General features: G+C 35.1%; 4 protein-coding genes across 5 annotated transcripts; 2 read left to right on the top strand and 2 right to left on the bottom strand.

Moving 5' to 3' along the window:
- The first annotated feature begins 2,443 nt into the window (after positions 1–2,443).
- LOC118063068 (uncharacterized) lies at positions 2,444–6,017 on the top strand. 2 transcript variants are annotated; one of them, XM_035076974.2, is made up of 4 exons: positions 2,444–2,738; positions 3,281–4,121; positions 4,642–5,085; positions 5,605–6,017. In XM_035076974.2, the coding sequence occupies exons 2-4, from the start codon at positions 3,290–3,292 to the stop codon at positions 5,772–5,774; spliced, it is 1,446 nt and encodes a 481-aa protein (XP_034932865.1). In that variant the 5' UTR covers positions 2,444–2,738; positions 3,281–3,289; the 3' UTR covers positions 5,775–6,017. The 2 variants fall into 2 exon arrangements, with proteins under 2 accessions (XP_034932865.1, XP_034932864.1); XM_035076973.2 differs by having other exon boundaries at positions 2,445–2,738; positions 3,286–4,121.
- A 287-nt stretch (positions 6,018–6,304) lies between these two features.
- Positions 6,305–8,808, bottom strand: LOC118063069 (mannan endo-1,4-beta-mannosidase 7). The gene is made up of 5 exons (XM_035076976.2): positions 8,331–8,808; positions 8,040–8,234; positions 7,574–7,696; positions 7,230–7,432; positions 6,305–6,953 (listed from the first exon to the last, which is right to left on the bottom strand). The coding sequence occupies exons 1-5, from the start codon at positions 8,652–8,654 to the stop codon at positions 6,491–6,493; spliced, it is 1,308 nt and encodes a 435-aa protein (XP_034932867.1). The 5' UTR covers positions 8,655–8,808; the 3' UTR covers positions 6,305–6,490.
- A 4,595-nt stretch (positions 8,809–13,403) lies between these two features.
- Positions 13,404–17,642, bottom strand: LOC118063302 (GTPase ERA-like, chloroplastic). The gene is made up of 9 exons (XM_035077316.2): positions 17,146–17,642; positions 16,914–17,059; positions 16,052–16,192; positions 15,864–15,977; positions 15,182–15,307; positions 14,597–14,695; positions 14,385–14,486; positions 14,071–14,151; positions 13,404–13,751 (listed from the first exon to the last, which is right to left on the bottom strand). Exons 1-9 carry the CDS (start codon positions 17,486–17,488, stop codon positions 13,665–13,667), a joined length of 1,239 nt encoding a protein of 412 aa, XP_034933207.1. The 5' UTR covers positions 17,489–17,642; the 3' UTR covers positions 13,404–13,664.
- Positions 17,643–18,420: 778 nt separating this feature from the next.
- Positions 18,421–25,239, top strand: LOC118063340 (DEAD-box ATP-dependent RNA helicase 16). Its single transcript, XM_035077362.2, has 14 exons — positions 18,421–18,755; positions 18,832–19,083; positions 19,165–19,293; positions 19,611–19,711; positions 19,917–20,031; positions 20,922–21,053; positions 21,882–21,947; positions 22,110–22,289; positions 23,245–23,340; positions 23,566–23,703; positions 24,283–24,365; positions 24,571–24,608; positions 24,704–24,918; positions 25,022–25,239. Exons 1-14 carry the CDS (start codon positions 18,531–18,533, stop codon positions 25,109–25,111), a joined length of 1,860 nt encoding a protein of 619 aa, XP_034933253.1. The 5' UTR covers positions 18,421–18,530; the 3' UTR covers positions 25,112–25,239.
- The last annotated feature ends 103 nt before the right edge of the window (positions 25,240–25,342 follow it).

Below are 25,342 nucleotides of genomic sequence, written 5' to 3'. Positions count from 1 at the left end.
AGACAAATCAAATGATACGATAGAATCATGACTACAATTGTCAGAGCGAGTCGCTCGAGCTGTCAAAATACAACTGATGCGTGCAAGGCAAGCGCTAGTAGCTTTTCCATTTTTTTATGCAAAAACTGAAAATATCTTTAGGATTAAACAATATCAACAAACAAACCATAAGTGAAATGACAACCAAGTCTCTAAAGCCAAGGCTAAAAAATTCAAATGATAAGGTCAATGCAGTAATTCAAATATTCTATAAAATATAAAATACAAAAACATTCTTGTACAGAAGGCATTATATTATTTTATTAAAATTAAAAATTGATAGTGAAAAGAGAACAGTGGAAGAACTTGAATTAAATTGACTGTTATGAGAAATTAAAAAAAAGACTAAGACATTATGTACAGATGTAAAAAGGATATTTTACTAACAACACAGAGATTATAATAACATTTTACACAATTTCTCATCTTCGAAAATAGAACTGAAATCATGCAATTGCTAGAAAGTAACAAACCTATATATAAATTGTATTACAACCGACCTAAGTTTTAACGGGCTACATTATTGGATTGTCTTCTTAAGCTGTGAATTACTGGGTTAATTATTTTACTTTTTTTACAAAAAAATTATTGTAATTAACCGACCAAATTTATTGAAATTTAACTAAATTCAATTCTAATAAATATAGATAAGTTCTAGATTTATTTCCTAGAGCTATTACTTGTTTAAGTTCTATAAATCTCAAAATTACCGAAGATTTATATGGTCATTAATTTTAGAGCTCGTGAAATTAGTCAAGATAAGCGCAAAACTGATTCTAATACTCACATTAATTAAAAAAAAATTAACTAATCCATGTCCAAAATAATTTAAAAAAAAAAACATCTTTAAGATTAGATTTTGAGTCTTCCGTCACTAAATCAACTGAACACCGATTAAATTGTTTAATAACTAGCATTAAGCGAATAATTTCAATCTTGCATATTTTGATGGTGAAATAATCTATGGTTGGTGTGTTTTTGTTGTAATCTCCTGCTGATAGAAACTTCGTCTAACCATAAAGAACAACGATGACAAGAATCAAGACTGGTGGGTATCAACCACTAATCTTCATGAACATATAAAGAAAAGGAAAATTCACCAGAAAGGAAAGGACAGAGGGCATGAAACCCCAATCCAAAACGTGTGCTTCTGGAAATTTAAAATTATATAGTGTTTATGAGGCATGGCAATTTCCTGTCCTTAGATTCGGAATCTTCGTGGTTGGCTTTTGTTCCCATGATGTGGACCAGTAATCTTCCATAGCCATTCCTTTGGTGTTCGGACATGCTGACATGGAGAAACAATACGTGATTGATATGGCTGTGGGCCTGTGGCCCAAAAGCAAAGGCAGCTAGATGAGAGAGCTCCCGAGTTATTACCATCCATACAAAAACGACATCAACTTATCGAATCGTAACCCTAATACGACATCTCCAAACACTTTTATCAGGAGTAGGACCAGCTGGTCGAACATTTATCTCAGACACCAAACATTGTCCTCGTTGTCATAGTCAAACGCTCTTATTTGACCGTTTCTACCAGCAGTCAGTACCCAAAAAAAGGACTTTGAATTTTTTTTCTATCAATAACATGTCAACAACGCAACAAAAGGCTCTCTCCAAATTAGCCCTCCTACTATATGATAAATTTCAATTGAGCCTTCAGATTATTTTTAATCTCAATTAAATCCCTAAGAGTACAGAAAATTACCAGTTGATTCTTCCATCCATATCTACAATGGGTTTATTATGCTTAAATGACCATGCAATTTCATAAGAAGCTAGGATTTTTTCACTAAATATTTGTAAAAATTTAAATAAAAAGACTATTAAAATTGATTATGGTTTAATTAAATCGATGATGATTCAGGTTTATGATTTAATAATTTATGCAATAAACTCAATTTGGATGTGAAAGTTTTTTAAATCTTTCATTAATAATCACTCAACTTCTTACTTTATTGGTTAGTTAAATAATAATATTATTTTGATATTTATACATACATATCATTAAATCTAAAATTATAATATTCTTTACACATTGGATATTCGAAAAAACATATTTTAAAGATTACAAAGTCAAAGCCATTCTAAAAAAAAAAAATAGTAGTGATTTGGCTAGATTATTACATCCAACCCAATTCAAAATAGGCAAGGCCTTATTCCTCATAGGACGCTAGAGGGAAAAAAAAAACATAGAGATATTTGGGGACTAATTGAGAGAAAATATATTAAAACAACTAAATAGAAAAATAGGTTATAATTGGGGGACTAATCTGAACTTTGCAAAGTTGAAAAAAAACCCTTCACAAAACGTGGGCAATTACGTGTGCCCTAGGGAGATCGATAGAGATATTTTATACCCGAAAAGGCCAATTCATTTAAAAAAAAAAAAAAAAAAACCCAAAAAACTTGGACACCAAGCGGCTTCTTTATTTTCCCCTTGTTGGCAGATGACAGGGAGGGAAGAGTCGTGAATTTCAATCTACGACACGACACCACCATATAGTGCTACTCCTTCCAATATCATGTCGTTTTTCTCTCTCTCTCTCTCCTTCCCTCCCTCGCTCTTCTATACCAAATAATCTTCATCCAGTCTTCCCCTGATCCTTCATTTCTCTGTTAATATTATCAGCTCATTATTTATTTTTTTATTTATATTTAGGCGTCTCCTCTCCTTCATCTCCTTCGCTATCAAGGTAATTTTTTAGCTGTATTTCTTTTCTCTTTCTCTCTCCGTGTGCAAAAGTTGATGTTAAGATTTGCGTCAGCCGTTTTTCAGCTACCGAACAGTATCGTTTTGGTTTTCTATTTGATATCAAAATCGGGGTTCACTTGCTTTGATTGTGTAGCTTAGCTCAAAAGCTGGGTGGGATTTCTTTTTTTTTAAGTTTTTGTAATCTAGAAATCTTATTTAAGCTAGAAATGAAGCATTAGGTTCTTTTTTTTTTTTGGGGGGGGTTTCTTGATTTGATTGTATAGTTTAGTTAAGTAATTGTGTCAAAAGCTTGAGTTTTTGTTGAATTTGTAGTTTATTTTTGTGATTTTATAATCATTCTAAGCTAATTCTGTTTAATTTCCACTAATTTCCCCTTAATAACCAAATTTAACTTTTATTATTAGCTATTCAGTTTCTATTATGGATTTTATTTGGAATTGGTTTGTTGTTAACTAAGTTGTTTAATCTCTAAATTTCTTGTTACTGAATTTAATTCTTCATTTGATGCTGTTGTTGTGGTAGTGTAGAAGGATGCCACATTTTACTGCAATAGCTTTGGATAGGTTGTTAGAAACTGGAGCATCGAAATCCGTCGACATGTCAGTTCCTAGTTCAAACAACAAGTACCCAGTTCCGAAGCCGAAACCGAAGCCTCCTCCACCAGAATTGAAGCCACCTTTACCCAATTCAAACCTGGAGAGGAGGAATAGCACATCGGTGATAGAGAGGAAAGGTAATCGTCCTCAAAGATCGCCTGGACTGTATGCGACTCCTGAATCGACCCCACTTCCTGATTCACCAACTTCGTTTCCTCCTTCGCCTTATATTATTAATCACAAGAGACGTGGGCCACGCCTTTCGAAGAGCTTTTCGGAGGATGATGTAGCTTCTTGGAAGAAGAAATTGGAGAAAGTTGAGGTGAACGGGAATGTGAATAATGGGGAAAATGAGGTTGTTGATTCGAGTAATGGGCATTCAGTTACTTTTTTCATCCCTAGTTCTGTTGAAGCTGAGCTCGTGAATGATGTAAACGGGTGTCCTGGTAAAGAGGATGTTGTGAATGGTGTCCGTGATTGTCCTATCGAAGTGGGCCGTGTTAATGGAAGCCATGGTGGTGAAATAGGGAGCAGTAGTGTGCAACTTGGGACTGGTGATACGAGGAAGGACTTGGCCATGGAAAAGGATATGTTGAAGCCGATTGAGCAGAATGTGGAGAGAAATGGGGACAGTGATGATTTCTTTGATCCACAGGACTCCATGAGTTATACTAGTAACACTGATGTTGAGGACACCACTGCAGTTGAGAGTTCTATGAAGCTTACTGCAGCTTTGCCAGCAGGAGAGTTTTATGATGCTTGGGAAGGTACTTGGGTGTTCATATCGTGCATCATTCTGTGATTTTTTTACTTTAGTAGATCATGTGGTTGTTAGAATAGTTATAGTTGCTTGTTCATCTTTTTTTTTTTTTATGTCCTTGCATCATATAGTTTGGCATCTGCTTTTAATCTGCCACATTTAAGAAGTATCTCATAGCTTTTTGCAGCTATGATGCTGGGGGAGTCATTGCTCCTGTTACATTTTCTATATGGTGTGCTGTGTCTTTTCTTTTGTTATTGGCATACATTATATTGTTTGTCATCTCGTCTTTAGTCTGGCATCCTTTTACCACATATTTTGCTTCTGAATGGTGAGTTTCTCATTCGTTGTTTGTTGACCCATATGGATACAAAATAAGCAGCTGTTTAAAATGATGAATTCAAGCATTATCATTTCCCAAGACTATTATTCTCTTAGCAAAAGTAGTAGTGTGACAAATTGTAAGTAATATAGTCATAAAAGAATGCAGAAGCTTACTTTTGTGTTTTTCCTTTTACTATCGCTAGAGCTATCCTCTGAGAGTGGGCAACAGCCTTCTCCTTCTCCTCACCACAATGGAGCTGAATTGCGTGAAATGAGATTGAGTTTGTTGATGGAGATAGAGAAGCGGAAGCAAACAGAGGAGGCTTTGGATAATATGCGAAGCCAGTGGCAGAGGATCAGACAAGAATTAGCTCTGGTAGGGCTTTCCCTCCCTGCTTGTCCTGTTGATGTGCCAGAGAGTGATCAGCCATCAGATGTGAATCCTGTAGAGGAGATTTGCCAGCAGATCTATCTTGCTCGGTTTGTATCAGAATCTATAGGAAGGGGCATTGCAAAAGCTGAGGCTGAGATAGAGATGGAAGCTCAGGTTGAAGCAAAGAACTTTGAAATTGCTCGATTGTTGGACCGACTTCATTATTACGAGGCTGTGAATCGAGAACTGTCTCAGTGGAACCAAGAAGTTATAGGTGAGATTCTTGTTAAATGTGCAAAGGTTTTGCTAGCCAGCTTGCTCATTTATTTTTAACTGGTGTTGCTTGTGGAATAAAAAAAAACTTAGCTGCATTTCTAATTTTTAATGTATGCTGCTTCATGCTGATGCTCTAAACCCTTTCAAGTTATTGGGCCCAAAAAAATAAAGTTGAGAAATCTGGTGTACTCCTAGAAGGATGGTACTGGTTTTCAGTAGTTCAATTTGATTGGCAAGTTTGCATGTAGACCCAGTGGCCTAACTGGTTTTCAGTAGTTCAATTTAATTGGCAAGTTTGGGTTGGTTTGAAAACATCAGTTCTTGCATTCTTTCTAAATGCCTTGAGTGGGGAACTTTTGAACAAGTGTGAATTAAGAGAATTGTTGAGATCTCCTGTTGTAAGCATGCCCAATTCATAGCGTTGGTTAAGGTTCCAGTTACCAGCCCTAATTTGAGCCCCATTTTATGTATTGCTGGATTCTTGTTCTTCTAATTTTTTTGGCTTCTAAACTTGCAGAAACGGCACGGCGTAATAGGCAGATAAGGAAAAGGAGGCAGAAGTGGGTTTGGGGCTCGATTGCTGCTGCAATCACTCTTGGCTTGGCATGGTCATATCTCCCAGCAATGAGTGGATCATCTTCTTCCAGTGATTCTCATTCTCCAGAGCATGATGATACAACTAATTGATGAGCATCTGACCAATCAGTAGACTCCGATGTCGTGTCACTGAAGAGGAGAATAAAATGTTGTATATGCCGTCTTTTGAATATCAACGTCTTGCTTTTGTTCCTAGCAATTTTCCTGCCTGCTGAGATTGCTGGGTTACCATCATACTAATTCATTGCTGCCTTACTGGCAATCTGGGAGGTGATTAAATTTTGTTTGGGTAAATGATCATCTGGAATCATATTTCTAGCCTTTTTTTGTGAACCTAAGGCGGTGCCGATACATGCACGAACACCATACAGTTTTAGTCCTTAACATTTCCAAAATGTTAGAAAGAGAGCTTTCTATCTAGGGAGGGGCCAATATCATCGTTGATTTTACTTTGTTCTGTATTCAAGTTCTTGTATCCCTCTGCAAGTTTCCGCAGCAATGAAAGTAAGGTCAAGGGAATTGATAAGTTGAAACATGGTTGTCACAACCTAGGTCAAGCTAGTGTTGTGGAAACTCGCCTGAATTTACTTTCACGAGGAGGTCTCAAACTCAAGTACAGATACTGAGAAGTTGATCTCGTGTATATTATATTTGACTTGGCTACGCTCCTGGACGAACACCATTCATCTCTAAGAGAGAAACCATTTCCCCAGAATCTCACTCATTACACTCAAAACACAACAGCTTCTACCATGGGACATCAGTTTTCACAGCACTAGCTTCCACGTATTAAAATCATAATGCTTTCAGTTTCCAATACGCTTGCCTTTATTTCCACCCTGCCAACGACCCCTCCTAGCTCTGGCGGCCCTTGCCCTCTTCCACCTCTCCACATTTCTCATTCTCTGAAATATCTTTCGAATTTGATGAAGCTTGTGTGCCTGCTGAGCTATAACATTTGCAGTTGAGGAAGGTTGCCCCAGGACTATTTCATACCCGTCTCGAAAATTGCCCATTCCTTCAGTTAAAAGTTGCCAAAACAGGCCTCCTGCGGCTGCTCCTCCTCTTCTAGCTGATGAATATATCTTGTAGTACACGGTATTGAACACTAGGTCTCTCTGGTATGTGCTGAAACCAGGGTCTTTCCAAGATTTTCCAAATTCTGCAATGAGTATTGGTTTTCGAAGAATGTTTTGCGCATCTTGTATGTGAGTGTCGAGCCAGTTGTTCAAAAAAGAAAGTTGGGATTGATCACTAGAGCTGGATAACCTGTTCAAGCATCAAGAGCATGTAAGAAACAATCAACAAGGTAATTGAGGCATGGTTCTGTTACAGTAACTCAATAGCTCGGTCACCATGGGTTTCTGTGGATAGCTACAAATATGATCAACCCAGTGGCATCTATCCATTTAGTAGCGGCTGCTCAACTTTTAACAAGTATTGGCTACACAAGGATTCAATCTAGAAGGACAGATCTCTGTTGTAATGCTAATTGGTTCTCTTGAGTATAGCAGATTCTGAAGTTTTTATTAGATTGCAAGTTACCATTGATCAGGATATGCATGGGCTGTTGCAAAATCAATTCCGGGGATGCGGTTATTTGCGATGAAGTCTGTTCCTATCTTCAAACCAGGATTGAGTCTGTTCCTCCGTGGCGTTGAAGGTCCATAAAATCCTTCTAAACCAGCTTCCAGTAAGTGATTCCTGTCAATTGACTTCACAAAGGAAGCCATTTCTGTTATCCAGGCCTATATCAAACAAGCACCGAAGCCAGCAACAGTTAAGAAGATTGGTTGAAGTGCGCAACTACAAGGTAATTGAGGTTAGATCCATCCAGGGATAGGAAAGAAATAAAGAAAAGACAACAAGAAGAAGGGAGGTAAATAAACCTGAATAGTCCTTCCAGAAGGATCAGATGTGCATCTAGGCTCATTCATAAGCTCCCATGCCATGATTGCTGGATCATCTTTGTAGTGAATTCCAGTAAAGCTGTTATATCTATAAAGAACGGTCTGCAAAAACAAAAGGTCATAGATAAGTTAATATTGACTTGATATGTATGCATCGTGTCTCAAACAGGAAAAGTCCAGAAATGCTTCTTTATGACTAAGTTAATTATGTCATAGAACACTATACAAACTGGAGTGAAATATTGAAAGAAGATATCAGAGATAAATCATGACGAGAACGCAGGGCAAGTTGCATGTTCTACAGCTCACAGTTTCTGATTCTTTAGTCTGCTATACAAGTTTGAAGAAATCCATGCCATGTATGCCTACCAGGGGGAGAAGACACAAAAAAGAAAGAGGAATTCATATGCATATAGTTATTATACCAGAGAGAAAAGACTCTTGCCTTGATATGGTTCTTGTAGTAACCCTTGACAACAGGGTGTCTAAAGAAATCATCATCAGATGTCAGATGCTGCCCTCGACTTCTAGCCCAGTTCACATACTGTTTCTTCCCTCCAAAGCTATCATAGTTGTTAGCCAAGCTTAGAATGAGCTTGATCCCATATCTTCTAGCCTCAGCTATAACAAAATCCAACCCCTTTACAGATTGTCAAAAGAAAAATAGATAAGCAAGTTTGTGAGTTTTGAAGATTTAAAGAACAGGCAAAGCTAAAAAGAACAAAGATTCAAGGACCTTAAACATTTGTTCATTGTAGGAACCAGGGGAGTACTGTAGAGGACTGTAACCACCATCACTAAAAGCCCAGGTTCTGGCCACAGTGAGACCATGGCTTGCTGCTTCACGAAATGCAGCTGAAACTTTTGATCTCTGGGATGGATCAGAAGCTGTATACATCAACCAGTAAGCATTGAAGCCATTTGCATAGTAAGGGCTACCATTCAACAAGAACTGCACTCCTCTAGCTCTAATGAAACCATCTCCAGCTTCAACATGGAAATGAAGACATCCTTGATGGATCAAAATGGCTAGCAAAAGAACCAAAGTCAAATGCCTCATCTCTCTCTCCCTCTCTCACACACACACTGACTCTATCAGAAGGAATCTTAAGCCTAATGGGGAGGGAGGGTTGCTGTTTGAAGCTGAGAGAAGTTTTGTCCTTTACAAACTGCAAGATTATCAAAACGCTACAAGCAACTGTCGATAGAGAAACAGACAAAGCTTTTTTTTCCTTTTTTTTCCGCCATGTAAAACAGAACCTTGAAAGGCCACCAATCCAATATCTTTCCTCCAAGCCTCCAAGGTAAAATTCTTTTATCCCTTTGGAGTCCCCACCACCATCTCTTTTTCCATACATTACAAACACATTGTCATAGTCCCCATAAATCACGGCCATTTTCATGGCATAAAGCATAGCAATCACCTAAATTGTTTGATATTAATGAACTCGAGTTTGAATCAGATAGAAATATTTATTTAAAAAATTAGAATAATATTATTTTAATTTATTAAAAAAAAATAAATTTTTACCAAATAACAAATCAGTTCTTTTTATTTTTTTTTATAAAACTAGCTTACATCAAATTCTAAATGGCCTCGTCAAGCCGGGCTAGGTTCAATATGCGAATATAGCAGATATGAAATATCAAGAAGAAGCTACGTTGATTCTAGTCTTATCACAACCGTTTGATGCATTGTTTTTATTTTTTTTAAAAGATGCCCCAAATTTCTTCCTGTTTGAAATTCCTTGCTGAAAGTTCTAGTGTTGCATTTGTCTTTCTTTCCTTTAATAAAGCATTTGGCATCTTTCTTTAAGCATAATAGCTGGTTAGTTCTTTAACCCCATGGCCTATTTTGCATTTCTCTCTCTTTTTTTTTTTTTTATATATAAATTAAGTTTAGTTTGTATATTTTAATTAATACTATAAATCCTGTTAATAATTATAGAAATTCTAATAATTTTAAAATTTATAAAAAACCGATCTAGAAAATAAATATATAACTTCATAAGTTAAGTTAATTAAGGATTAAAGATTTCTATTTGCTTTTTTCTTATGTTGCCACCTCTTTGCTGTAACTACGACGGGTTTGCTCGTATCATGGGTGGTTCAATGTCCAGAACCCACCCAACAAAACCATGGTCCATGCCCGTACACATCTGGTAAACTTAGCAAAACCAGACCAAGTACTAGATAACCCTCTGTCATCTTCTAAGAGCAGGCGATATAGCAGCCATTCAATTTCAACAAGCAACAAAGATGAACCCAGTAGCCTTTTGATCAATACTTCAGTAGCCATGATGGTCTCTGAGAGAGAGCTTTTCACGAAGGGCATCGCATGACAGGCCAATCATTCACCATGCTCATTGAATAGAACAAATACAGAAACACATGCATGCATGTGTTCATGTAGCTTTAGCCAGCAGAAAAACCGTCTTGGGTATTGGATTAGGTCTGACCTGTTCATAAAAAAATAAATGTAGCTTAAATATTTAGAAGAGGTATTAGAAAAAAAAAATAACTTTTTTTCTATATATATATATATATATATATATATATATATAGAAAGACATAACTCTTATAATTAACTTGGTAAGATTTATAAAAAATATTTATACCATAAAATATTATTTTTATTCCGGTAATCAAAATAATACTAAAATAATTGATCTAGTAAATTTTTAAATCACCAGTAATTACCTTTAAATCTTAATAGAGAAAGGTCACCTTCAGAAATTTGATGCTCTTAACGTCTCCATCTTACCCACCAACGCGTCACAAGTTCATGGATTTCATTGTTGAACCCATGTGAGTTGTAGTGCCTTCCCCCTTCATGGTCCTACCATTTATTTTTATTTTTTTTAATATATGATAATATCAAATGGATAGAAAGTATATTATTTTTTAATATATGCTGAAGAAATATGATAAAAATCTTCACAATTTTGGTGAGTTATTATCCTTTAAGCAACACCCGTCAATTCATCATGTAGACAAATATCTTGCTCTTATAGACAACCGAGGAAAGAGATGCACTATTAGGCCTCATCGATGGTAAATTTTGGCCGCCTCCCAGCATTGCCAATAAATGTCAATTCCTTTAGAATAACAGGATATAACTCTAATTTAAAAGGGTAATTAATAATTATGTCTTCTTCTTTTTTTCAAAAAAAAAAAGTTTTGATAGTAAAAATTAACAAAAGTGGGAGAAAAATCTCTCATATATAGGAATAAAAATAAGAAAAATTCAATGAAAAGATGGAATTGGCTTTAAGTAGCCGACATCAACTCGACTCCTCAAATTAGGGTGTTTTGTTGAGAGAGAGAGAGAGAGAGAAGGAGGAGAGGAGAGACAAGAGGTATAAAATAGAATTCATAATCTTACCACTCTTCCTTGTGGTCCCTGTCAAGATATCAACTTTTTATACGATCCAAGCACAATCCAAGCTTGTGCGCAGGAACATGGATCATCAATGGTGGGACAAACCCAATCACACCAAATCTAAGACAAAATAAAGAGGTAGGAAGACGATCGATGGTGTCATTATCAGATTCTGCTAAGTGACAGGTGCATTACTGTTTATCGAAAGACATCATTTTAGTTTTGTGGTGTCGAATCTCGTCACTTGGGACTTGGGAGCCGACAGGTTAATTAGGGTTTCAAGAGATCTAACCTGTCTGAAGACACGTGGCATGTGAAGTCTGGCCGTGCACTGAAAACTACAGCTCTGGGATTTACCAGCAGCATGTGAAGCATCTAGAAGGACATTTGGGTCCTTGATCACTTGTTTGCATTAACAGAACCCAATCCTACTAAATAATTCACTCTTGATTATTGAAACAGTCAAATTATATCTTTGTTCTTAACCAGGAAAATCAATTAACTAGCTTTATCGAGTGAATGAGCCTTTTTACTGGGTTTACCAGTGATTAATCAGGAACATCGGGTGGTCTTTTCATGATTAAATTACTTGATTCATCTTAAAAAAAAAAAAAACACTTAACAATGATCCATGGGTTCTTTTTTATGTTTCACTTTTCAAGCTCAATGTAATGATTTTATTGCTCTTTAAATTAAGATTCTCAAAATTTGACTGCATGAGCTTATTTATAATTTCCTAATGGTTTTTTTAATAATTATTTGGTTTTTTTTCAAAAAAGCTATTAATTTCTGTGTTGCTTCGTTCAATTATTTTATTGTTTTTCAGTAATGCGTGTGACTCCGGTGATCAAAACCATTATTTTTCATGTCATTCGATTCATCTTAACATCTTTTTTCTTTTTAGTTAGTCCATATGATTAACATATATTCTATTCAACGCTAACAACCTCTTTCCTTTTATTTTGTTTCCTCCTCCTGTAAATCCACATCTAACCCTCTAGATTTACAAATCAACCTTTTAAGTTTGTTTTCTTTGGATTTGGTCCGTCTTTTTTTTTTTTTTTTTTAACTCCTATTTGTTTTATTTTAACTAATTTTTTAAAATTAAATTTTTTTAAAAAAATTTAATTCTCCTTTAATTTTTTAGTCTATCAAATTTGGTATATGTTCTTTTTATTGCTGTTTTTTTTAGATGGTTTTTTAATTTTTTTTTTCAATTTCACTAGCCTTCTTTTTTTTTTTCCTTTCATATTTGATACTCATTTTTTTTATTGTTATTTTTAAATTGAGATTTTTTTTTAATTTCATCCTATAATATTAAATTGGTTAATAATTAAGCTTCTTAATTGAATCCAAGTTTATGATTTTACAGGTTGTAAATTTAAAAAATTAACTCATATTTAAAAGATTCATCTAGGCCAATTACTATGGATTGAAACAATAAATTTATTATTTTGTCCTTAAAAAATTTTTAACATTTACCCTCCTTCAATTATTGTGAATTAAACATTTTTTAATTGATCAAGGTAATACTTTTTATAACTTTGTTGAATAGTTAAATTACTAGAATACCTTTAAAAGTAAAACAACAGTTAACTTGGGTCAGGTTTTTTTTTAAAAAATAAATTTACTTTTCAAAAAATGATGCAATTACTTTATTGCCCTTAAAATAAAATTTTTTAAAGCTTGCTCATATTATTATTATTTTTCATTACAATCATTTGATCTTAAGGGAAATTTTGGTATTTTAATTAATATCAATAATAATTTTAAAAAAATTGTTGGCTAATTTAATTTTAACTAAATCCAAGTCTATGTTTCATGAGTTGTGAATTTAAAAACCTATGTTTAAAAGATTCATTGGATCAATTGTTATGAATTGAAACAATAAATTTACCATTTTGTCCTTTAAAAAATCTCACACTCGCCCTTATTTACCGTGTATTAGACATTTTGAATTAGTCAGAATTAGTCAGGGCAACTACCTTCTTTTTATAACTTTGCTGTACAATTAAATTACTAAAACATTCTTAAAAGCAAAACAATGTTTAGTTTAGATCTAAGGGTTAATCTTATACCTCGAATGGCAGTTTCATAAATTAACCATAATTAATTTGAATCAATTCAATGTATTGTCTAATTTTTTTTTTAAATACATCAATATCATTTAAATATTTCAGGTGGTATGCATCAAATTTTGACTTTGACTTTTTATAGTTTAAAAAATGATTCAACCTAAAAAATAATCTTTATAGAAAACCTAAAAAATCTAGTATTTTCTAACCCTAGAGGGGAAAGACCCACACCCTTTCTCGTAGATTGGATGCTTCAATTCTAAAGGGCGTCACCCATGAGGTCAAACCATTTGGCCCGAGATCTATAGCCGTGCCCCCTTTGAAGCTACTGTCTCAAACTTGACTAGCAACAAGAAGAAATGGCTGGTGTTTTTCGCTCACGCAGAGAGAATGGGGCAGAGCAACGCCCATGGACGGACAAAATTTTCCAGCGAAGGTTACAAGTTACAACAATAGCTGTCCTAACTACTGAGAGGATCGACAAGGCTTCTATTAACTGGAAAAAAATCAAAGCAAATGGAAAAATGAAATGAAAACTATGTAACAATTTTACAATGGTGTGGCAGCTTCACTTGCACCGGTTGAATGCAGACAAATTGATAAAAACTTCATGCTATAATGCGCTGATTTGCCCACCATAGCCATAGTACTTCAAAAGCCCTTCATCTTGCCGCCAATTCTCTTTTACTTTCACTTCTATCTGTTTAAAAAATGAGTCATGCATTTGGTAAATTATAAGATAAAAATCTCAAAACACTGAAGTTTGAAAATGCAATATGGAATAAGAACATACATTTCGGTAAACAGAGTTAGCTTTCAGGTATGTACTCACATTGGAAATTAGTATTTGTTTTTTCTGTATTTACCCTCATATTTGGAGGGAAGGGAACAGTGTCAATGTTTATTTTTACATGTCTGGCACAGAAACATGTAAAGGTAAACTAAACAATCAACAAGACAGTGGCCAAGTAACGATATATGACTGATGATTATGAAGTTGTTACTGAGCAACTCTTTACCTCAAGATATACTTTCTTCTGAAGGAAATCCTCAATGTCCAGCCGAGCAGCTGTGGCAAGTAATTTCAAAGCCTTCCCTTCCTGCAGTGGTTAAGTGCACTTGAATTGAGACCAAAAAAAAAAAAAAAAAAGAACCACACAAAATGTTATGCACATGCGTGTTTACAGGAACACACACTTAATCTTTGGATTGAATCTCTGATATACAAAGTCAAGCAATAGCTTCTTGAGATCTCATTAATATACAATCATACATGCACTTGAAAACAGCTTGCCATTTCATGATCCATTCCATAACTAAAAGGCCAGCTTACTTTTCCAATGATAATGATCTTCTGTGTGTTCTTCTCCACAACAATCTCCACTTGAATAAAATCTTTGGCTGTTGGCCTAGCTTTATAGCTGACCACATTGACCTACAGGGTACACAGAGAAACCAACCTTCATCGTTATTCATCAACTAAATCTGGTTTTGGTGGGTTGGGGAGCAGAAGCTATAAGCCAACCTTGGGACACCATTGTTTACCTGACATGCATAAGGAACCTCATTGCGGAATTGCATAAAGATCTTTTCTCTTACAATTTCAGCTACGAAGAATCTTTCTGGGTGCTCACTAACAATGTCCTGAGAATGTCAAAGCAAAAACAGCCTTATGTGTGAAAACATAATAGGAAAATAAGGAAAACAATCCAAAGCCAACCACAGATGGCACTATTGCTTATATCATTTGCAATCACAAACAGATAAGACAAGAATAAACAAGGCAATGTCTTACCATGTCAGTGGCACCAATGAGAAGACTCAAATAATGGAAGTTCGACAGAATTACTTACTGCTGGCTTCTTTTAGGTGTAATGCATGGCAAAAATGGAAGTTAAGTTTCTTGGTTTGCTTTCTCATACTTTGTAATTAATTAACCACTAGCGGACCAGGCACTCAAGATAATATACTGTTTCATTCATGTCGTTAACTTCAAATGATTAACTTAAGGTGGAATACCCACAGTAGACCACTAACTACCTCCAGAGACTACGTATACGTTTACTCAGAAAAAAAAATTACTCTGAGAAAAAAGGGGAGAAAAGAAACATGTAGTTCAGTTCAATGTACCTTTGGATAATAAGCTGGCCCCATGGGAAGTTTTGAAAGTATCCATTCCTTGATATCTTCCACTCCTTGACCAAATTTGGCACTCACAGGTATGACCTCATCAACACCTGTAAATTTCTCATACCACTGCAAAAAAGTGAAATCTGTTTAGGGATCAGAGTTATTTAAAGAAGCATAGAAAACATAAAATACCATTTTTTAGTAAAGTAGATATTCCTCTGGCAAGACAAGACCATAGAACATCCAACATGACACTGACAATTTGCTATCATAAGCACTATTGCATTTAGCACAAATCATTACAATCATATGATATCGACCACCAAAATACATGTAAGATTTAACTTTTGATTCATATTTACAGCCAATGCATCGGCTGACCATACATTTAACTTATGATTTTCTTGTGTTAATGGACAGGATATTTTATCAACGTCAGAAGAATCTAAATGTAGGTAAGTGCAATCACAGATATAGAAGAATAGGTGACACCTCAGGACAAGTTTGATCTACCCTTTATCTCTTAATTACATTACTTGGCAAATTATCTTATAATTGGCGTAATAATGATCAAAAGTCATAAACCAGAAAGAAAGAAAGAAAGAAAGAAAGATAATTATCAAACATAAATAATGAAGACAACTTATCATGCCAAAATAAGTATCAATCAAAAAGATCTAACCTCAAGTTTCTTTGCAATTTCACCAGGTTTGATCAAGTCTTTCTTGTTCAATACAAGTAAAGTGGGCACATTGTCTTTGAGGTTTCCCACACCTTCTTCCAGCATTTCATCAATCTAATCAAGAAATGGAATTTAGAAGAAAAACAGAAAGAAAGAACTGCAAATAATTGCACAAACAATTAGCATACCTTTTCAGGTGCTCTGCAAGCATCAACGATAACTAGCACGCAGTCAGCATTGATGGCAGCACTCCTAACATTCTTCATCATCATAGAATCCAACTTGTGCATTTTCTTCTCGATAACTCCTGGTGTATCATAAAGTATCATCTGCAAGCAAACCTTTCGGTCAGGAGATCCACATTGAGCAACTAAGCAATCATGTATTTAAGTATCATTGATTTTTTTTTTTTTTGTCTAAAGCGGTAACCTAAACAGTGAAAAAAAGCATCATTACAATATTTCTTACAATTTATAAGAAAAATATGATTAGCTCATATCTAAAACAACCCAGGCATTCAAATGCTTAGCCTAGAGATTTCAAATTTTCTTTCAATGGTTCTGGTTTTCTTACAAATCGTTTTCCTACATATCTAAAGACCATTCACCATGTCTTCCAACAAGGAGGAACGCAAGCTTCTCATTATAACATGCACAAGCTAAAAGGCATTAACCAACGCAACATTACCCTAGGAAAAATTGTTCAACACTCAACATCAATTCATGAAAGATGATTTTACCTATCCTGCTGGCAAAATTGTCATTATATCGTGCAAAACACAACAAACAACCAAATCCAATAGGCAATAGTTGCAGAACGAAGTAAGACACAGAGAAGAATAAAATCATATTTAAAATCTAAAAATCACAACTTTCTACTCTAATGCCCCACTCTGTAAGAGGAAATTAACTCAAACAGCTTTGGGAATTCTGGGTTTCAATTTTCTGACAATGGTTCCGCAAGTATTCAACATTACACAACCAAATAACACGATACAAAACACAGACACCCAAAAAAAGAAAAATAAAAAGAAAAAGAAAAATAGGAAACCTGGTAATCTGGAGCGGAACAAATACCAAGAATGCGATGTCTAGTAGTCTGAGGTTTATCAGTAACAATCGACAACTTTTGTCCTATCATTTGATTCGAAAGCGTGCTCTTTCCTACATTCGGTTTCCCTACCACTGCCACGTACCCTACATCACCACAATCCTTCCATCCTTTTACCCAAATTTTGTTTTATTTTAATAATAATAAAAAAGAAATTCAGTAACTGACTGACCGCTACGATGATTAGAATTGGAGGAATCATGAAAGGCAAGTTCTTCAATCTCGTAATCGTCAAGCAAAGCCATGTTCCTGTCTGGTTTCACGCTTAGTGATAACAAACCAGACGACATCTCGTCTTCATCGCTGTCGAATTCCAGCTCACTTTCCGAATCTATTTGACTTATCAAGAGTTTTTGTTGCTGTTTATTCCTGGCTTGAAATCGAAATTGATTACTTGCTCTTCTTCGTAACTGGTAATGATAATTGCGAAAGAGAAGACTCTTTGATGTTGTAGAGAGGAAGGTTGGTTTTTGTGTTGGAATTTTTGTAGAGAGGTTTAAAGCTACTAGCTCCATTCCTTTTTTGAAGCCGAGCTTTTCTTCTTTCAATGTTTCCTCTCCTCCTCCTCCTCCTCCTCTTCTTCCACCTTCTCTTTCAACTGCTACTGCTACTGCTACTACTGGATAACAACCATCCGTCGTCGTTTTGTATTGCGCGCTTCCATCATTATTTCCAATTGTTTCTCGTGCTATGTCGTTTCACTATAAGAATGAAAAAGGAAATATGTGGGCTGGGCCTCCCAGAACGACAGTTTAGATTGGATGCGGGCCCATTGTTACAATCCCTGCCCGGTTAGAATGTCGGGTTATTGTTTTTTTTTTTTTTTTAATAAAAACCTTTGACTGCACGTTTGTACTTTGTATACTCTTGCAAGTTGCAAGTTATACTTAGTTATTAAACCGGCCAAATAAATTAATTTAGGAACAGTCATTTTATGGTTATGCTTGGTCCGGTTTTATAAAAAATAAAAATAATATTTGATACAATGTAATATGGTTAAAAACTTATATTAATTCATAACTTAGTTTAAATTCGGTAAAAATCTGATGATTTTTTTATTTTTTTTAAATAATATATTTTTATATTTTTTTAAATATGAGGCTAATTTAAATTACCAAACTATGGTTGGATTTATCCCAAATCAATCTCAAGTAACAACTACCCTTGTTTTTTTTAAAAAAATAAATACAACTTGTTTCATATATATTTAGTAATGTAATACATGATATCTTTATGATATTATTTTTTAATTAAAAATATATTAAAATAAGTTTTTTTTTATTTTTAAAATCGAAATATCAAAATTATCCTAAAAAAATAATATAAGAAATAATTTAAAAGTTTTTTTTTTAAATAATTTAAATAACAAGCAAACATATTATATTTGAAGGAAATTGGACCCTTAAAAGGATCAGTTTTGATGTTTATTAAAAACGGGCCTTAGTTGATTAGTTCAATTAAATAAAACCCGACCCACAATTCTAAAACCCTTCTACCCTTCTTCCTCCTCAAAAACCCTAATATTCCTCCCCTCCATCTGTCTGCGTAAACTTAAAAATGGTGAAGGCCGATAAAACTAAAGAGAAAAAGGAAAAAGAGAGCAAACATAAACAAGAAATACAATCAAACGAGGAACCGGATGTAGTAGAAGAAGAAGAAGACGAAGCACGGAGCTTTGAAGAGTTAGGGTTAGACCCTAGGCTAATTCGAGCCCTAAACAAGAAAGAAATTAGCATTGCGGAGCCCACTCCAATTCAGCGCGTCGCTATTCCTCTAATTCTTGTCAGTTTCTTTTTCTTTTTAACTTTTATTTATTTATTTATTCATTTTTGTAATTAATTGTTTTGAATATCATTAGCAAGGGAAAGACGTGGTTGCCCGGGCGAAAACAGGGTCAGGGAAGACATTAGCCTACTTGCTTCCTTTGCTTCAGAAGCTTCTCAGTACGGCTGATTCGAGTCGAAAAAAGCTTTCACCTTCAGCATTTATTCTGGTTCCAAGTGGAGAGTTATGTCAACAGGTTTATAAGGAGGTTTCGTCGCTGATTGATTCCTCTAAAGCTCAATTGAAAGCTGTTCAGTTGACTAGCAACATGCCTGCTTCTGATTTGGTTGGTTAATTAAAAAGTTACATGTTTAATTTTTAGTGATATTCAGCATAATTGGTTGACTGCTAGCTTGCATGCTTGCAGCGGAACGCGTTGGCTGGACCGCCCGATATTTTGGTGTCTACTCCTTCTTGTGTAGCCAAGTCCTTGTCAGTTGGTGTACTAAAATCGGAATCTATTAATGACTCACTTGAAATTCTTGTTCTTGATGAGGTGAGAACTTGGTGTTTGTGATGATGCTTATCATTGTAATTCATTCATGATAGATGGAAGTTGGGATTTCTGATGATAATAGATCGTATGGATTCAACTAGATTGCATTTGTTAAAATAATGGGATTTTGATGAAAATGACAGCACATGTCTATTGATATTGATCGAGTACATTTGCTATGTGTGTGCAATTTAGACTTCTACAGTTTCTTCTACCTTCTTATGGATGGACCTTCAGATACCAAGTTATCAATCTCTTAAAAAAGACATCTGCTATATGTTTCCTTGAATGATTCGTTAATATCTATTTATTTTCAGGCAGATCTCTTGTTGTCATTTGGCTATGAAGAAGATCTCAAAGCTCTTACTGCTCTTGTCCCAAGGCGTTGTCAATGCCTTCTTATGTCTGCGACATCAAGGTGTGTTGATTATGGCACTCTCCCTCCCTCCTTTTACTTATGTTTTGTTTGGTACCCTCAATTTATACTTTAGCAAGTCTCGAAACTTTCTTCCTTTCATCTTTGTTACCCAATCGAAGTTCATATTGATAAAATGAAGTCTGTATGCTCCTTACTCTTCGATTGAGAGATTTCATGTATTCTATTTTGGCATTTGTTGTTTCAGTGCTGATGTCGACAAACTGAAGAAGCTTGTTCTGCATAATCCATATGTTTTGACCTTGCCGGAAGTTGAAGGTGTCAAGGATGAAGTTATCCCCAAAAATGTTCAGCAATTTTGGGTAAGGAATTCTATAGCCTTTTCTGGAGGATATGAGAAGAGATTGCTCCATTTGAGTTTTTTTTTTTCTGATGTGACCTATGTATATTTTTTGTGAATTATTTTGCACCCTTATTTATTTTATTGTTGGGAGACTAAAGCATCTATAAGATAAAAACAACTTTCAGATGGAATTTTTGTTCCTCTTTAGGCAGCGCCAGATGGAACTTTGGTTATATTTGGCTTTGAGACTGACAATAACATAATTGACCTTAAACTGAAATCCCTCTGTAATCCTTGGGAACCAGCTAAAAGAAGATTGGAATATAAAGAGAATAAAAAATATACACACTACCACTGGCTTGCCTCTAGTAATTAATAGAAAGCAAAGCATAAACTACCGCTCCCCATTCAAGAATGGGATTCTACCATCGCACAAGGTTTTATTGAGGGAGGGGAAGAGGGGGATTTTTAAGATTCAAACAAGTTCCCTCTAGTTCTCATCATAATCAGCCCTTAATCATCTTGTCATTTAGCATAAAACCCAAAATTCCCCGTATATTAAATGCCTTCTCCACCTATTAAACGACCCTTAGTTCTCAGCATTCAGCCACTGGCACAGAAACCTAGGTAATATATATCACATTTGCCACCAAACTTGTCAGTTTAGGTCCAAAACCTAGGTAATGGTGGAGCACATGTAGTTACATGTGTCTTGTCAGGTATCGCATTGACATTACTGTCATCTTGTAGATATCAGAATCTGTCAAAGCAAAACTTCTGGTTATGATTCCTATGGGTTTGTCTTATGGACTTTTAGTGTTTCTTATCTTTATCAATCATCTGAGCCTCTTAATATATGGTTGAACAAGGGTATTGATAAGCTTTACAACTCTTTCATATCTTTTTCAGGTTTCATGTGGTGATCGTGACAAGTTAGTTCATGTTCTTGCTCTTTTGAAGCTGGATCTGGTTCAGAAAAAAGTTTTGATATTTACTAATGCCATTGATATGAGTTTCAGATTGAAATTGTTTTTAGAGAAGGTATTCTCAGTCTCTGACTACTTTACTGGGCATCCATTGAATTATTTTAATTCATCATTGATTTTGAAAATAATTGCTTCTGATACATAGGAACTTGTCTCTTTGTTGAGATATTGGATATTGTATGGGTGAGGTGCTGCACCTATGATGTGAAGTGTTGGACTTTGTGTAGTCAAAAAGCTTTGACCTGGGATATAGTCTACCATTTGTTTTGCAATGTTATATTACCAACCCTGTACAATCTTTACCTTTATCAATTTTGGATCTGTGTCTCAATATTAGAAGTGCATCAGTAATTGGAAGCTCTACATAAAAAATAATCGAGATGTAATTTGCTGTTGATTTTGGCTAATTTAGTAGGATGAAATGCAATCTCATTTATCATTGATTGTGTATTCTTAATTGCATCTCTGTTACCATTTTTGCAATATTATATAACCAATCCTCTGCAATCTTTATCTTTATCAATATTGGATCTGTGTCTCAATATGACATGCATGGGTGATTGGAAGCTCTACATCAAAATTAATTGAAATCCGTATTTATGTTTTTTATTTATTTATTTTTTTTTTTTTTTGGGGGGGGGGCGGTGTTTCAACGTTGCTATGTCTTAAAAGTTCTGATGCCATTTGCCTTATGTAGTTGAAAGACTAATGAAGGCTAGGCATCGAATTTTGTTTATTACTTGTTTTTATTTTCACTATTGCTCCCATTGGGTGGAACTATTAATCTCCACATGCTGTTCTAATGTAGTTGTGTTACTTCTTGTAATGCTCTTGGTTTAGTATCTTCATCCAATCATTGATGTCCTTGGTTATTTTTCCACAGTTTGGAATAAAGTCTGCTGTTTTAAATGCTGAGTTGCCGCAGAATTCTCGTCTCCATATCCTAGAGGTATGTTAGGTTCACAATTTCTGAAAATTTAAAACACAAATAGGAAGCCAAGGTTTATGATGGTTTGAGGTTTGAAGGTTCCAAGTATGGGTTTTATGACCAAAATTTTGGTTATTGTTTTTAAAAGTAGCTCATTTTGCTTCCTATGCGGCTTGTTTTCAGGAATTCAATGCTGGGCTTTTTGATTATTTGATTGCAACGGATGACAGAGAAACAAAAGAGAAGGAAAAAGCCAACGAGGGAAGTCTTACTGAGACAAGAAAATCAAAAAAGCATGCCAAGCAAAAGTTGGACTCAGAATTTGGAGTGGTGAGGGGAATTGACTTCAAAAATGTACACACGGTAAGCTAATGATTTTTTTTTTTTTGGATAGGCTTTGTTAATGCAGTTCTGCAGGCTGTAGTATTATATTCTATTGGACTGTTGTATCTGTGCTGTTTGATCTATTTTGGAAGATGATCTGTTTAGAAAATAGACTTAAGAGGTTCATTTATAGATTCTCATGTTTGAAATTTGTACTTTTTTGTGTCTGAGATGCTATGGAAATCTGATGACTTGGGCTACAATGTTTGTATGTTTTCATCTTTGCAAATATCATCATGTCACAGGGGGTTTGAATGAACATTCCTATCAAGTTAGCAAACAGATTAACCATCTTTTGGTTGCTTTCACCTGATGTATAAAATCATTTTTAGTTTAAATTAAAAGTTGTGATGGTTTCTATTCTCCCTTCATCATTTTGTGTTAGTCTTGATTTAAAATACTGCATATTTTTTTAGCAATAACATATTTTCAGATCGAGTTTCTGTGTTCTTTTAATCAAATCATTTGAAAGAATGGGAGGAAGAGAATCTGGGGTCTATAATTTGCTTTAAACTAATGAGGTCATCTACTCATGCTTATTGGATTGGACTCCCAATCATATACTCAATGTCCTAAAATGCCAAATTTTGAATTTAATAGTTAGTTGACATTATGGCCAATTTCTACAAACTACTTTTCTAATAGTTAGCCCATTGTGGCATCACAGGAGTGTATGATTTAGGTTATGCTAGAAACTATTGACTATTATTTTATCACCATAAAGATCATTTTTGTGTTCTATGTTTCTTATGCTAGTTTTTTGCTGTTTTAGTTATGTATAGGGGTGATCTGCATTATTTTCATTGTATATGGTTTAATTATTATAGCTAAATATTGTGTTCAACCAACATTCCTTTCCTTTTTATATTTCTGGGTGTGCTTTTATTAATATGTGGGGGCCTTTTCTTGCCCCCACCCCCTTCTCTCATTTCAGGTTATAAATTATGATATGCCTCTAAGTGCTGCCGGATATGTACATCGAATTGGACGTACTGGAAGAGCTTACAGTACTGGTGCTTCTGTTTCTCTGGTGAGTTGACGCAGAGGATTAAGATTTATTGAAATCTGAGTAGAATGACTTTAGACCTGTCCATGCATAAGATATAGTAATCGTTTTGTATAGATGAATAAGTTATGTTTTTGTTTTCTTATTCTCTCCTCTGTTTGTTGATAGGAAACTATATATATATATATATATATATATATATATGGCTTTTCCAATACTTAGCCATTCTGATTCTTGATCTGCTGATAGGTTTCTCCAGATGAGATGGAAATTCTCGAAGAAATAAAATCCTTTTTAGGGGATGATGAAAACAATGAATCGAATGTTATTTCTCCATATCCTTTGCTCACAAAGAATGCAGTGGAGTCTTTACGGTACAGGGCCGAGGTGATTGTTTTGATTCCCTCACTTAATCACATTACTTCTATTTTGGATCATAAAAGATACAAGACTGAGTTTTCGTTGTTCATGTGATGTCCACTAAGAAGAGGATGGTGTTGTTGTAGTGCTTTTTTTTTTTTTTTTTCGGTCAAGCTGTGGTAGGTGTATGCTGAAGTCCATTTGAGGCCAATGACTGGCATCTATTCCCCTCCCCCTAAGTGGTCTCAGGTTCCAGCATCTCCCTTGTAGCCAAAAAAAGAAGAAGCGCATGGGTGTTTTAGTTCTCTTGGATGTCTCACTCTATCTTTCAGAATAGCTTTTTCCTCATTTTTTTCCTCCTTACAAAGCATACCAATAGAAGGGTATGCTTTTATTTATTTATTTATTTATTTTTATCTTCTTGTGATCTCCCTAGATTCTTCAATGAATGGTGCATGTGAAATCTAGGTGAAGTCTTGGTGATCATAGTTGCTTCCTGTGATTTGGTCTCCTTTTTAAACTGGTGTTCCTGTCGGTTCAAATTTGGACAAATTACATCCAAAAGAAGCAAAGGTCATAATTAATGGGTAGAGATTAATTTTGCAGGACACAGCAAAGAGTGTGACAAAAATTGCTGTCAGAGAAGCACGCGCTCAGGATTTGAGAAATGAAATTCTTAACTCTGAAAAGTGAGTATATGCTTTCCTCTGTCCAATTTCTTGCTCATTTTCAACTTTTCTCTTCCTATGTCACAGATTGTTGATATAATCGACTTTTGTGTTCTATCCCATGAGATCCCTTCATCTTTCCGAGATTTTTAGTTGTTATGAAACATCTGTTGAACTTGTATGCGAGCATTGACCTTTCATTTTCAATTTATGTTTTCTTGTGCAGGTTGAAGGCTCATTTTGAAGTCAATCCAAGGGATTTAGGTGATGCACTTACTAATTTTGTCTATTTTGACTGTCCTGCTTCCCTCACTTCACTACTTGTCGAAGTTCTTAGCTCTGAATTTGTATTGGAACAGATCTTCTAAAACATGACAAAGTTCTGAGCAAGAAGCCCCCTGCTCCACATCTTTCTGATGTGCCTGACTACTTATTGGATGCAACAACCAAGGAAGCAAGCAAGATGGTGAAGCTTACGAGAGCTGCAATGGGAAATAACAACTCTGCTCGCCGCCAAGGACCGAAGAGAAACTTCAGAAAAAACAAAGACCCCCTCAAGTCTTTCTCTGCTGAGGTAAATTACGTTCATCTTCAACCATGAATCCTTGGTTCATTTCAAAGTCAAATTAAGTAGTGGTTGGAAATGCTAAGCTTATAATGCTTTATTTTGGTTTCAGGGGCCGAGGAGAGGTCGCAAAGGTGGAATGAAGAGAGAAGGAAAAGACGGGGATGATACTCATAAACACAAGAAGAAAAAAAATCTCTAAAAAAATCCCGTCTCTCAGGCCTTGACCATGCAATTTTGTATGAATGACTAGTTATACAGGAAATTTTGTTTCTTTCAATTTCCGAATGCCCTAAATCTATATACAGGTGGCCATGTTTATTCGTTTTCGCCGTCTGCTGTGCAATTTATTGCCATAAACAAGCTTGAGGCGTGCTTAACACCTGATTTGAATCCAATCCAGCAGCATTATCATCATAGTTCTGTTTTAAAT

The sequence above is a fragment of the Populus alba genome, chromosome 7 (assembly GCF_005239225.2).
Source record: "Populus alba chromosome 7, ASM523922v2, whole genome shotgun sequence".
Taxonomy (NCBI): Eukaryota; Viridiplantae; Streptophyta; class Magnoliopsida; order Malpighiales; family Salicaceae; genus Populus; species Populus alba.
The sequence above is the reverse complement of the archived record's forward strand: the minus strand, read 5'-3'. Positions and strand labels throughout refer to the sequence as shown.